The sequence below is a fragment of the Caretta caretta genome, chromosome 6 (genome assembly GCF_965140235.1).
Source record: "Caretta caretta isolate rCarCar2 chromosome 6, rCarCar1.hap1, whole genome shotgun sequence".
Taxonomy (NCBI): domain Eukaryota; kingdom Metazoa; phylum Chordata; order Testudines; family Cheloniidae; genus Caretta; species Caretta caretta.
The window spans coordinates 9,775,773-9,789,906 of record NC_134211.1 but is presented as its reverse complement, the minus strand read 5'-3'; the positions used below and the strand labels follow the sequence as shown (position 1 = coordinate 9,789,906).

At 45.5% G+C, this 14,134-nt stretch overlaps 2 protein-coding genes across 4 annotated transcripts in view; one reads left to right on the top strand and one right to left on the bottom strand.

The window, feature by feature from the left end:
* Positions 1-14,134, top strand: part of LOC125637905 (E3 ubiquitin-protein ligase rnf213-alpha) — a 174,646-nt gene that overhangs the window by 15,702 nt on the left and 144,810 nt on the right. The window contains exons 7-10 of one of the 3 annotated variants that reach the window (XM_048852965.2): positions 941-1,018; positions 3,215-3,324; positions 5,733-5,909; positions 8,808-8,871. In XM_048852965.2, the coding sequence (XP_048708922.2) occupies positions 941-1,018; positions 3,215-3,324; positions 5,733-5,909; positions 8,808-8,871 (429 nt within the window). Of the gene's footprint in view, positions 1-940; positions 1,019-3,214; positions 3,325-5,732; positions 5,910-8,804; positions 8,872-14,134 lie in introns of all 3 variants that reach the window. The other 2 variants (XM_048852963.2, XM_048852966.2) reach the window with 2 other exon arrangements.
* The window catches only part of TBRG1 (transforming growth factor beta regulator 1), a 64,096-nt gene that overhangs the window by 41,024 nt on the left and 8,938 nt on the right, over positions 1-14,134 (bottom strand). The gene's annotated exons all lie outside the window — the stretch shown is intronic.

Here is a 14,134-nt window from a genome sequence, read left to right as displayed (position 1 = left end):
CAAAAAACCTAGAGTTTTCAGGTGCCTAAGTAGCCCCTGGAATCACGGTTAAAGTTGCCCCCCAAATCTGAAATGACACCCGTGCCTCCCTCCCAGAGGGGTCAGAGTGAACCCCTGGAACAAGTACCACACTTAATGATAGAACAACACTTTTATATAACCCAGGCAAAGCCAGGAACAGACCCAGGCCAGGATCTCTAGCGGGGATTTCAGACTGCCTCCCCCAGGCACAGCACACAACAAAACAGCTCTTCCTCGCCCGGCTAGACACACACAGACTTTTGACCCCGCACCAACGCAATCCCCTCCCTACCTTGGGTCAATCCAACCTCTCCCTGCAGTCTGGTGCTGGCTGGCAGGGTGAGCTCAGGACGGCGTGTTGGTAACGTGGACTCAGCTCCTGGCTGAGAGTTTACGAGAATCCCTTTTGCAAACAGCGGGTTCTCCTCCAAGCAGCTTCCTCTCTGCCCTAGCTTCAGGCTCCTCTTTCTTCTTTGTTTTCTTTTCCAGTTTCCAGGCTTGTCTCTCATCCTGATTCCTGCCTGCTCATTCACTCAAACCCTTGCAAGGGTCAGAGTTAATGCTATGCCTTTGGCTGGCACTCCCCGCAGCCAGTCAGGTTTGTGCACAGTGGCAGGGAGGGGCAAGGGGAAGGAGCCATCATGCCAGCTCCACAGAGGTCAGTACCATCATCCCCATTCTACAGATGGGGAAACTGAGGCACAGGGAAGTGATGTGACATGCCCAAGATCACTCAGTAGCTGAACCAGGTGTAGAATTCACTGCTGCCTCTTACCATCTAAGCTGCTCTGACCCAGGAAATAAATATATTGGGTTGAAAATGACTCACTTGGGGAAAATACTCTCCTAGCCCCTTTCATTTCCTGCTTAAGCTCCTCCTGTGATCAGTTCGGTAATGCCGCCCTCCTCTAACTTTCAGATGGTGAAGATGGAGAGGCTCCTGTAGCAGAAATTAATATACAGAGAGCAGAGCAAACAGCAGCATTCTCATGCCAAGGTAAAACCCCAAATAATGGCCCAGATTCTACTCTTTTGTTCTGGACACTTTGTGCCACTCAGGTGGGGCCCAGTGGTGGAGTCTTGCCCATGCTGGCCAGCTGAGAGTTCCCCTCTCTGGGGAAGTTCTCAGCTGGTGTAAGGTTGCAGAGCTGCCAATTGGACCTTGCCTGCACCCTGGCACAGGAAGTGGAGAATGAGCATAGCTCAGGCAGACTCTATCCTTGCACTGGTGTCTAGTGTCTGAGAGGTACAGCTGATGCTGTGAGTATCATCAAATTACACGCTGAGTCTTTGGGGCTGCACCTCTCACCACTCCATTTGAAGAGCTCATGCCATTGCCCCCCACCATCCCCAGGAGGGACAGGCAAGTTTTCCCACCGTACACTGTGAAAGCCATTCTAGAAAGGTGGAGCTCACACAAGCACTACAAACCCTGGCATGCATAGGTGCTGACTTCCCCTCTAGCCAGGGGGTGCTCGATCCCCACTGTGCCCCAAGCCCCGCCCCTCCACCCCTTCCCCCCAGCCCTCACCCCACCTATTTCCACCCCTGCTCCACCCCCGTGCTTCCCCATTCCAACCCTTCCCCCAAGTCCCTTGTAAAATAACTGTACATTATTTTGCATGTACAGTCGGGATTATATTTTCCAATGTGTATTACTTTGCATTTGTCAACACTGAATTTCATCTGCCATTTTGTTGTCCAGTCAACCAGTTTTGTGAGATCCCTTTGTAACTCTTCACAGTCTGCTTTGGACTTAACTGTCTTGAGTAGCTTTGTATCTTCTGTAAATTTTTCCACCTTACTACTTACCCCTTTTTCCAGATCATTTATGAATATGTCCAAGTACCGACCGCTAGGGGACACCACTATTTACCTCTCTCCCTTCTGAAAAAATTACCATTTATTCTTACTGTTTCTTTCCCATCTTTTAACTAGTTACTGATCTATGAGTGGACCTTCCCTCTTATCCCATGGCTGGTTACTTTGCTTAAAAACCTGTGGTGAGGAACCTTGTCAAAGGCTTTCTGAAAGTCCAAGTGCACTGTATGCACTGGATCACCCTTGTCCACCTGTTTGTTGACCCTGCTCAAAGAATTCTAGTAGAGTGGTGAGGCATGATTTCCCTTTACAAAAGCCATGTTGACTTGTCCCCAGCAAATCGTGTTCATCTCTGTGTCTGATTATTCTGTTCTTTACTATAGTTTCAACCAGTTTGCCCGGTACTGAAGTCAGGCTTACTGGCCTGTACTTGCCTGGATCACCTGTGGAGCCTTTTAAAAAATTTGGCAGCCCATTGGCTAACCTCCAGTCATCTGGTACAGAAGCTGATTTAGGTGATAGGTTACAAATCACAGTTAGTAGTTCTGTGACTTCTTATCTGCGTTCCTTCAGAACTCTTGGGAGAATACCATCTGGTCCTGGTGACTAATTGCTATGTAACTTCTCAATTTGTTCCAAAACCTCCTCTACTGACACCTCAACGTGGGACAGTTCCTCAGATTTGTCACCTAAAAGGAATGGCTCAGGTGTGGGAATCTCCCTCAGCTCTTCCGCAGTGAAAACCAATGCAAAGAATTCTTTTAGCTTCTCCACAATGGCCTTGTCTTCAGCTTCAAAGGAAGTTGAGAGCCTGTTTCCTTATTGTCATTAGGAATCATGTTTGTTAGGACAGTGTCTCGGGTCAACCAAAAATGTGGCCTCATTGTGCTAGGTGCTGCACAGACACAGAGTGGTAGATGTCCTTGTCCCAAAGAGTTGACGATCTCAACAAACCAGACAGACCCAGGGTGAGGGAAGGGGTAGGACACACCAGCAGAGTGACCAATGGGATGGTGGCAAAACAATTTTCTATTTTCCAGAGGGTTTAGTTAGGTGGGGACCAACTACATGGACAGAAAAGAGAAGTGAGAGCGGACCCAGAAGAGCGGCTGAGGGGGACAGGGCAGGAGAGAAGAGGATAAAAGGGGCAGGTGTGGATTGAAACGGAGGTGAAGAGACTTTGGGGAGGGGGAGGGTTGGAACAAGCAGCCAATTGGAGAAAGTCCTGTCCAAACTATAGAGAACCAAACGATTTCCTCATTTCCTGTGTCCTGCAGGACAGCTCCGGAAAGGAGGGGCACGAGGCATGTGTGAAGGATGCTGGGATGGGTAAAAACTGGTGATCTTCACTTGTTGTTTGTTTTGCACCCAGAATGGAGAACTTCAAAACCGAACCAAGACGAAGCACGTCTGCTGGGTTCAGGACGGGAATTGGGACCTGAATCCCAGCTGCAGTGCCGTGCTGCTGCGGTAACAGATGAGGTGGGAGTTTTATTTAACCTGATCAACATCAGTTGAGCATCGTTATTCCAACAATTAGCAGGCAAGCTGGCTTGGCTGGTGGCACAGGGTGGTGCCCCAGGGCAAGATCCCAATTCACATCTGGCCAGTGTAATATTTATTTTGGTCCAAGAGGGTCTAAATTCACAGAGACTGTTATGATCATCTAAATTTGGTCTCCTACATAACCCAGGCCAGAGAACCTCACCCAACCTCACGCCAGGGATGAATATGGCACCACTCTCTGTTACCCTCAAGTGACTGCGAAATGGATGGCTTATTTTCAAACACTGGCCCAGAGTCTCTCATAGGGATGCTGCCCTGGCATCCCCTTACCCTGGGAGCGCCCTGTGGGCCAGCGGGCTGGGAGGTGAGGGCTGTAAAGCTGGTCCAGCAGCTCTTAAGAGACCCGAGATTGCCCCTACCCAGAGAATCCAGAGCAGACCCTAGAACTGAGTCTTTTAATTTTGTTTTTTAATGGCAAATGGATCTAGATTTATTACTGTTAATCTGCCTTGAGATTTATTGCTATTTATGATTATTTCTTTCAGCTAGGGCGGGTCAAAATATTTCCATCCAAACTGGTTTTTAATGGAAAATTGGATTTTCAACTAAGTGAAGTTGAGCATCCACACTGCATTGTAAAGCTGCGTTTACAATTGCTGGGCCTGGTCTCACAGCCGTGCTAACACTTCCATGCTGCACTACACGGACCTTCTGACTTGGGTCTGCGTCCACACTGTAAAATGACAGTCAAGGTGGGATTCGGGCTCTGACCCATCCCCTAGCAGGGTCTGGAGTGCTGGCTGACCTGAGTCAGACTGATTTTGTGTGAACGGAAGGGGGCTTAGGCTTAAACCTGAGTGAAAGCCTGGTCTTAGTGTAGATGTACCCTAGCTGGGCAGTCAAACGTGGTGCCCAAATATTAGTGGCCATTTCTGAAAATTTAGGCCGATTTGTACAAAGCATATTTATCACTGCCTGTAGGTTTTAATAGTTGTAGAAGCACTAAGTTCTACTGCCCAAAGACGCTGTACAACGTAATAAAAGCCCCTTTGATACCTGAAGCCTTCACGTAAATGAAAAACCAATAGCCCACAATTCACATGCTCATCAGTTCCAAGGCCAGCAGCGCGCAATGTCTGACCAGTCTGGCCTCTGGCATAACCCAGGCCAAAGAATCTCTCCCAGCCATTTCTGCATCCAGCCCTATAACGCCTGGCTGAGTTAGAGCAGATTAACTCAGTCCTGCAAGCCAAGAAAACAGCTGAGTTTTGTAATCCCTGAAGGTCAACAGATCTGGAGGCGTGAAGTGAGTGGCAAGGTTGTGAATTCCTTGCAGAAAATATCCCTGTTTGTTAAGCCAGGGACCTACTAGCTCGGTTGCCTTTGCTGGTCGTAGCTGTAGAGGTATCCCATGGGGAGAGAACGGAATTTTCAATGGGAAAGTCCCAAGCCATTTTGAGCTTTCTGGGTCACAACCAACATCCTAAACTGCACTGCCAATCAGCAGCCAGTGCTGACCTTGGAGCCCTGGTATGTGGCCTAACTGTGATGCACGGCATACCAAGAGCGCAGCCACAGCCTGCATCGACTTGACTTCATGAGCAGAGCTGAGCAAAAATCTGATTTTTCAATTCAGGGGTTGAACCAAAAAAATGTGAAGAAAAAATTCATTTTGAGTTGAAGGATTTTTCATTTAATTTTGGGTTGGTTTTAGGTGTTTTTCACTTTTTAAATTAAAAAACAAATGGCCATTTTGAAATGAAAACTCAGAACGGTTCATTTCAAAGTGGTCAGAATGAAATAGTTCAGGGTGAAAAGTTGAAATGTTTTGTTTTGAAGTTGCCAAAAATGAACCATTTCAAGGTCTTCAAATTCTTTCCCCATTTTTTTTCTGCCAAAACAATTTGCTGGATTAGATCCACTTTTTTAAATAGTTTTCGCAAAAAGAAAAGGAATACTTGTGGCACCTTAGAGACTAACCAATTTATTTGAGCATGAGCTTTCGTGAGCTACAGCTCACTTCATCAGATGTGATCATCATCTGATGAAGTGAGCTGTAGCTCACGAAAGCTCATGCTCAAATAAATTGGTTAGTCTCTAAGGTGCCACAAGTACTCCTTTTCTTTTTGCGAATACAGACTAACACGGCTGTTCCTCTGAAACCTTAAATAGTTTTGTTGCCTCAAAAATGCATTTTTTGGCAAATATATTATTCACCTAAAAAAATGTGCCCAGCTTTATTTATGAGGGTTCTTAAGTTGTAACTCCATGAAAAGCACCTTGGATTGGGGTCATCTAGTTGTGACAAAGGCCAGGGTGACTGTAGGAAGCACCACATCCCAGAGGAAAGGCTGGTTCCTTCAATAAAATCATATTTCCCCCAGCTTGTGCTGTCGCTGGGACAAGAGACCAGAATTCAACAGTTCTCTGGGCACCAGCCGGAGTCACCAAAGAAGATGGAGAGAGACAACCTCACAGGCTCCGCTTCCCAGCCAAAGGAGCAGAAAAAAAAGTTGGGTCGTAAACGTTTGGATCAGCCACATGTAGCCTCTAAATCCCAGGTAAATGGGAAATGTATTTAAACTTTCAATAACCTCGTTGATAAAGAAGCAAAGTTCTATCATGGATCAGATGTTGTCTAAAAGAAAGAAAACAAAGAGAAGGAAAAAACAGACTATCCCTGTAGTACATAAGGGAGCATCCCTTTAACTAGTATGGGAGCCCTCTAGTGGCGCTCACTGTTTTCTGTGCCAGGGACCAGCAGGAGCAGCCATGTGTATGTAGCTGGGCCTTGTCTTTGCATGTTCAGTGAACACAGTTAATTGGGATGAGGAGTGGGCGAATAAAGTTTTTTCTGGTTCACTGGAAATGCTGAAAAATTGGAAAACAATTGTTTTGTGTCAAACCCAAAACAACATTTTCCAAGTATTTTGGTGAATCAAAAAGTTGAAAACATTTCCATTGTAGATTGAACTAAACATTTGGTTTCATTTCAATTTTGAGCATTTTTAAATGTACTTTAATTGTTAAAAAATAAAATCAAGGCCATTTCAGAAGTAAAGTTTGTTTCAGTCTGAAAAATTGAAACATATTGTTTAAAAAATTAAGTGTTTCATTTTTATTATATATTCCAAAGGTTTTTTTCAACTGAAACAGTTTGGTAAAATCTATGTGAATTTGCTAAATATTTTGGTGTCACTGAATCTGAATATTTTAACTGAAAAAATGTTTAAGTAGAAAAAATTTGCCCAGCTCTATTTAAGATCAGCTGTGTCCGGGGGAAGGTTCTCCATATTGTTGGTGTTGTGTAAAGCACAAAAGACACAATTCCCAATGCGGCTATAGCTTAACTATGGAGATGTCAGAAGGGTTTGTGGGAGGAAACTGTGGTTTAAAATATTTAGTAAATATCTGGCAAGGGGGCTAAGGAGGAAGGGAGGAAAATTTTCCAGAAGTCTGTGAAGAAAATGGGTGAGACCTAACCAAGCAAAGTGAATGGGAAACACCCAGGCAGGGGAATTCAGCGATGATGAACCCAAACTAATACACATGAGAAGGAGCAATTTCAAATACTGATACACCTTACAGGGGTATATTGTAACTGTGCCAGCTCAGAAAAAGTGGGTCCATTGTAGCTTAGTGAATACCTCTGCTCAAAGTGCAGCTGTGTGTAAAAAAAAAGCAAACGAGAGGTTTAGATGCAGAAGGACAGGATGGAGAATTTTACAGAGAATGTTCTGATGCCTTTGTATAAATCGGTGGAGCTGCCCCATCTGGATACTGGGAGCAGTGCTGGGTCAACCCATCTCATGTGGGATATTGCAGAATTTGGGCAGGTCTACACATAAAACATGGCAGCTGAGCTGCTGTAGCACTTCAGTGAAGATGCTACTATGCCGACAGGAGAGCTTCTCCTGTTGGCTTAGTTCAGGGGTCAGCAACCTTTGGCTCCATTTGGAGCTGCGGGAAGCAGCGGCCAGCCTGTGCCACTTCCTGCAGCTCCCATTGGCCGGGAATGGTGAACCGCAGCCACTGGGAGCTGCGGGGCTCTGTGCCTGTGGACACTCAAGGCAAACAAACTGTCTCGCGGCCTGCCAGTGGCTTAGCCTGATGGGCCGCGAGCCAAAGGTTGCCAACCCCAGGCTTAGTTAATCCACCTCTGCGAGATGCACCATAGTTATGTCGATGGGAGAACATAGCGCTGTCTACACCAGGGGTTAGGGTGTGGATTTTCTCATCCCTGAAGGACTTAGTTATACTGATGTAAGTTTATAGTGTAGACCTGACCTTAGAGAGGTTCACAGAAGGGTGATGAGAATGCTCAAGAGCCTGGAAATATTCTTCGATGAAGAGAGTTTGAAAAGACTGGGAGGGTGGTTCCTTTAGCGAGGAGATGGGTAAGAGGACACATGATAAAAGCCTGCTCTGAGTGATCTAGAGAAGGGAGATTGGTCACTTCTATTCTCCCTGCCTCATAACAAAGAAACAAGACAACATTCAATGAAATTGAAAGTGAGAAATTCAAAACTGAACAAAGGAAATACTTATTCACACAATGTGTAATTAGCTGGTGGAACTCACTGTCAGTATCCATCACCAAAGCCAAAAGCTTAGCAAGATTCAAAGAAGAACTGGATTTTTATAAAGATAATGAAAACATCAGCTGTTACTTCAGATGGGAGTACAATACATAATAGAATTAAATCTGCACGAGCCATTCTCTAAGTGCCTTTGGTAAGGAAGACATTTCCTCTGTGTTTTGTCCACACCAAACCCTAGGAACTAACCTACAGTTTAGTAGCATACAAATTGCCAGACAGAATCAGACCCAAGGTCCATCTAGCCCAATCTCCTGTCTCCGACAGTTCCCAGCACCGGGTACTTCAGGGAAAGGGATAAAAACCACCACAGTATCCCATGGGATATGTGGGATAATCTTCCTCCTATGCTAGAGTTCATCGTTGTCTCTGATAACAGGACATTGGCTTAATTCTTGTGGCAGTGAGTTCCACAGACTAATCACTCATTGTGTTAAAAAGTATTTTTTAAATCAGTTTTACATTTTCCACCTTGCAGTTTCATTGTGTGCTCCTTTGTGTTCCGGGATGGGGAGAACAGATGTGATCAATCTCCCTTCCCTAATCCAGTCAGAATTTTACAAATCAAGAGTCCCATAACTTTTACCATCAGGGCTTCCCCAGGACTCAAGCCCAGCCTTCTGGCACCAAAGTGAAAATCAGATCCCCAAGATACCCATTTTACAGGGCTGCTTACATCTCCCTTTTTCAATTAACATAAAGATGACCCTCATGCAGGACTACATTCCCTGCTGCAGGAAGGCACAGAACAGGCCAATGCACTCCTTCCATCTCGGTTACATCGTAGGGCCACACTGCTGTTAAAGGGTCACCGCTTTGGTACTTTAACTGGAATGTTTTAAAACTTTCTTTTCAAAGAAGCAGGTCCCTGGCAGTGCAGTGAGAGACGAGTCTGTGGAGCTGGAGGAGAAACCCCACAGAGCAGGTAACCATTCCATTATTTCAGTATGATCTTGTTCATCTGTCCTTGGCCCAATGCTATTCGATATCATTCTCAATGATCCAGAAGGAAATACAAAATCACTGCTGATGTGGTTCCCAGATGACACAACAATCAGTGGGCAGTGAGTGTTGGAATCAGAGCAATTCCACAGGGCATTCGGGATCAGCTGGGCCCAGGGCTGGCCTTACTATGAGGCGAACTGAGGCGGCCACCTCAGGTGCCAGACTGGGGGCGGGGAGGGGGGCCACTAGGACCCAGAGCGTAGAAAATTGTGTCTGCTGCTGGTGCGTATGTATTCTCTGCTCTAGATGCACAGAGATGGTGGAGTGCTGTGCTGGAGGAAGGAGGGCACTAGAGACAGAACAGGCAGGCAGGAGAAAAGGTGAGAGGGAATAACAGAAAGCAGCAGGAGCTGCAGGGAGAGAGAGGAGGAGGGGCCTCTTGTGCACCTCTCCAGCACCGCCAGGAGCCTGGACTGATTAACACCAGCTTCTCAGGGGGCTTCCTGTTTCCTGCTGCTTCCCTGAACCCACTTGAGGAGAACAGGCAGTAAACTGAAGTGGTAGGAGCCAGTTAGGCTCTTAAGATGCTGACATCTTCCCTCACTCAGGCCCTGCTACCAGCCTGCTTATTTGTCCCCTTCAATTGAGTGTTGAGAGCCACTATAGCTGGCAAAGAACAGCAGTCATGAGTGAAAGAAGAAAACTCCCCTCTGGGGCAGCATTCAGAAAAAGAAAGAAAGCAAAGGAAGCTTTTCTATCTAAGCAGGAAGGAGCTCTCCTGAGATACATAGACACAAACGTTCACGGTGAGCCTCCTGGCCCCAGTGAGGATGTGAGTGGTGAGGAGATGCCTGATCTTCCAGTTAGTCAGAGTGCAGGTGACCTGGCAACTACTGCAGCATCCGTATCTCCATCTCAAATGGATGTAATCATGCACATTCCTGAAGAAAAGTGAAGATCAGAGAAGGGTGTGGAGGAGGTGCAAGAAACAGCTGCTGCTGAGTTTAGTTCCTTAAGTCTTGATGATCCAGGACTGTGGACCCCTTGAGGAGTAGCCTGAGGGACTTCCTTGTACTGCATGGGCCACAGCAAGTGAAAAACTTTCTGTTCCCCAAAGACAATGAAAATAGAATTTTTCATCCAACACATTTCTGGCGTGAAATCCCCAATGGTGACAAAGTGGAGAGGCCATGACTTATGTACTCAGAAACCCAGAATGTTGCATACTGTTTTTGTTGCAAACTCTTGCAGTCTAATGTTCCAGCCACATTGGGTTCTACAGGAACAAAGGACTGGAAAAATCTGGCTAAAAATCTGGCATGCCATGAGAAGGCAGCAAATCACCAGAGAGCATTCCATAGGTGGAAAGAGGTTGAGATGAGACTAAGGTTAAAAGCCACCATAGATGACCAGCCTGAAGAGAAGATTGCATCAGAGTCTCTTTACTGACAAAATGTTCTGAAAAGGCTCATTGCCATTGTGAGAATGCTTGCTGAGTTTGATGCTGTACTCCAGGAGCATCTAAGAAGAGTCACCACCCAAGAAATGTACACACACCACTACTTTGGAAAAACCATTCAAAATGAGATCATACAGTTACTGGGAACAAAAGTCAAACAGAAGATTGTGGCAGATCTGAAGTCAGCAAGATATTACTCTGTTATTCTGGACTGCACACCTGACCTCAGCCATATGGAACAAATGACTTTAATGGTGCATTTTGTAACAACAACAGAACCTAGTGAAAACGTCCCTGCAATGGTGACTGTCAGAAAGCATTTTCTAGAATTTATTGACATTGATGATAGTACAGGAGCTGGTATGACAAATGTGCTTCTTAAGAGCTGGAAGATACGGGAATTGCGATAGCTGACATGAGAGGTCAGGGCTATGATATGGTGCCAACATGAGAGGAAAGAACAGAGGAGTGCAGACACGGATCCAAGAGTTAAACCCTCGAGCTTTTTTTGTCCCATGCAGTTCTCATTCATTGAACTTGGTGGTCAGTGGTGCAGCATCAGCTTCTAGTGAGGCTGCTGAATTTTCAAATGTAATTCAAAACATCTATGTATTTTTCTCTGCATCAACTCATCGATGGCAAATTTTGAAGCAACATCTGGGAACATCATCTCTGACACTGAAATCACTGAGTGCCACACGCTGGGACAGTCGAGTGGAGGCGATAAAGCCTATCAAACACCAAATTGGGAAGATAGATGATGCCATAGTTGCCCTTATGGAGGATAATGCTATGACAGGAGCTGTTCATGGGAGAACAGTGGCAGAGGGATGACAAATCAGATGTCAAGAATTATAACATTCATAAACCAGTCGGAGAACACTTCAATCTCTCTGGTCACGCTATTACAGACATGAAAGTTGAGATATTACAACAGAAAAACTTCAAAACCAGACTCCAGCGAGAGACTGTTGAATTGGAATTCATTTGCAAATTGGATACAATTAACTTAGGCTTGAATAGAGACTGGGAGTGGCTAAGTCGTTATGCAAGGTAACCTATTTCCCCTTGTTTTTTCCTAGCCTCCCCCCCCAGACATTCTTGTTAAACCCTGGATTTGTGCTGGAAATGGCCCACCTTGATTATCATACACATTGTAAGGAGGGTGATCACTTTAGATAAGCTATTACCAGCAGGAGAGTGGGGTCGGGGGAGAGAAAACCTTTTGTAGTGGCAAACACCCATTTTTTCATGGTTTGTGTGTATAAAAAGATCTTCTGTATTTTCCACAGTATGCATCCGATGAAGTGAGCTGTAGCTCACGAAAGCTTATGCTCAAATAAATTGGTTAGTCTCTAAGGTGAAACAAGTACTCCTTTTCTTCTTAGAGGGAAATGGAATCACCAGAAACATACATGACTTCAAATTTCTGTGTGGCTTAGTTTTGTGGTATGACATAGTGTTTGAAATAAATGTTGTAAGCAAGAGACTCCAAGGTGTTGATCTTGATATATCTGGAGCAATGGAACAACTGGACAAAGCAAAGTCATATCTGGAGTCTTACTGGTCACATGAGGGATTTCAAAACGTTCTGAAGAGTGCACAGAAGTTGGCAGAGGACCTTCACACTGAAGCTATTTTCCCACCCATTCAAGAATACAAGAGTCACCGAAGAAGAAGACATTTTGATTATGAGGCATGGGATAATCCCATAAGAGACCCCAAACAACAATTCAAAGTTGAATTCTTTAACCAGGTGCTAGATTGTGCAATACAGTCAGTTGAAGAACGTTTCATGCAGCTCAAGGAACACAGCAGTATATTTGGGATGTTGTATGATATTCCCAAACTCCTCACTATACCTGAAGAAGACCTACACCAGCAATGCAGGGCACTAGAGACAGTATTGACACATGATGACATGTGCGATATTGATGCGAGTGATTTAGGTGATGAACCCTTTCAAGATACATTTCAGCAGGATCAACTCCAAAGGCTGTTCTGGAATATATGTGCACAAATAAGATGACCACCCTCTTTCCAAATGCTTTTGTTGCTCTGCGCATACTTCTAAACTTCCTGTAACAGTTGCCAGTGGAGAATGCAGCTTCTCCAAGCTGAAGTTAATAAAAACACATCTGCGCTCCACAATGACACAGGAGAGGCTGGTTGGCCTTGCAACAATCTTGATAGAGCATGAGCTGGCCCAGACTGTGGACCTTCAGGAAGCAGTTCAAATCTTTGCAACCAAGAAGGCACGGAAAGCACCACTTTGATTATTCAAACAGATAAAAATGCCAATGTTTACTATGCAGACAAGAAAAACTACATTTGCTGTTCAGAGGTTTGAAAGTTAAGTGTTACTTAAAATTTGTGAACAAGGCATTTTAAGTTGTTAGTTTTCCCTTATTGGGGTAGGTAGCAGAGCAGTACCATGAGAGGAGAAGAACAGGAAGAAGGCAGAATTGAGACCTTTCAAAGTTTTGGCCCAAGTGAGGGGGCATGGGGGCGTCATTTGAGCTCCCGGCCTCAGGTGCCAAAATGTTGTGGGCCGGCCCTGGCTGGGCCCATGGGAACACACATTTTAATACAGCCCAGGGGCAAGGTTCAGGAACCAACAACATAGGCCGCACTTGCCAAATGGGGGCTGTATCCTTGAAAGCAGGAGCTCTGCCTGGGAAGGGCAGAAGGGGGTCCGGTAGAAACCTGCCTAACAGGAGCTCCCTGTGCGATGCTGTGCCTAAGGTGGCAAGGCGATCCCTGGAGAGAGAAGCAGTGGGATATCGAGCAGGGGCAGAGGGGCGGGGTTACTTCTGTACATGGCATTAAAGAGATTGTTCCTGGAGACTGTGGCAGGTCTACACTACAAACGTACAGACCTGATACAGCTGGGCTGCTGTAGTGCTTCTGGTGAAGACACACTAAGTGGCGGGAGAGAGCCCTCCCATCCGCTTCATAGCTCCACCTCTGCGAGAGGCGACAGCTACGCTGGTGGCAGCTCTCCTGCTGACATAGCGCTCGCTGTCCACACCGGTGCTTAGCTCGGTATAACTACATCACTCCGGGGTGTGGATTGTACATACCCCGAAGTGACCTGGTTATACTGAAGTAATTTTGTAGTGTAGACCAGGGCTGTGTTCAGTTCTGTTGTCCACACGGATGGTGACCAACTGTTAAGGGTTTAGAAAAAAGCTGCAAGGATTATTAGAGGTCTGGAAAAAACCTCGTAGTGAGAGACTCAGAAGCTCAATCTATTTCATTCATCCCATGAGACTGAAAATATCATATTGCCTCTATAAAAATCTATAGTATGCCCACATCTTGAATACTGTGTGCAGATGTGGCTGCCCCATCTCAAAAAATATATATTGGAACTGGAAAAGGTTCAGAAAAAGGCAACCAAAATGATTAGGGGTATGGAACAGCTTCCGTATGAGGAGAGATTAGTAAGATTGGAACTTTTCAGCTTGCAAAAGATACAGCTAGGGGGATATCATACAGGTCCTTAAAATCATGACTGGTGTGGAGAAAGTAAATAAGGAAGTGTTATTTACTACTTCTCATAAGTGGAAGGTTGGACATATGACCAGGGAAGAGTATAAAAATATTGCTCGGGCATGTAGGAATGAAATCAGGAGGGCCAAATCGCACCTGGAGCTGCAGCTAGCAAGAGATGTCAAGAGTAACAAGAAAGGTTTCTTCAGGTATGTTGGCAACAAGAAGAAAGCCAAGGAAAGTGTGGGCCCCTTACTGAATGAGGGAGGCAACCTAGTGACAGAGGATG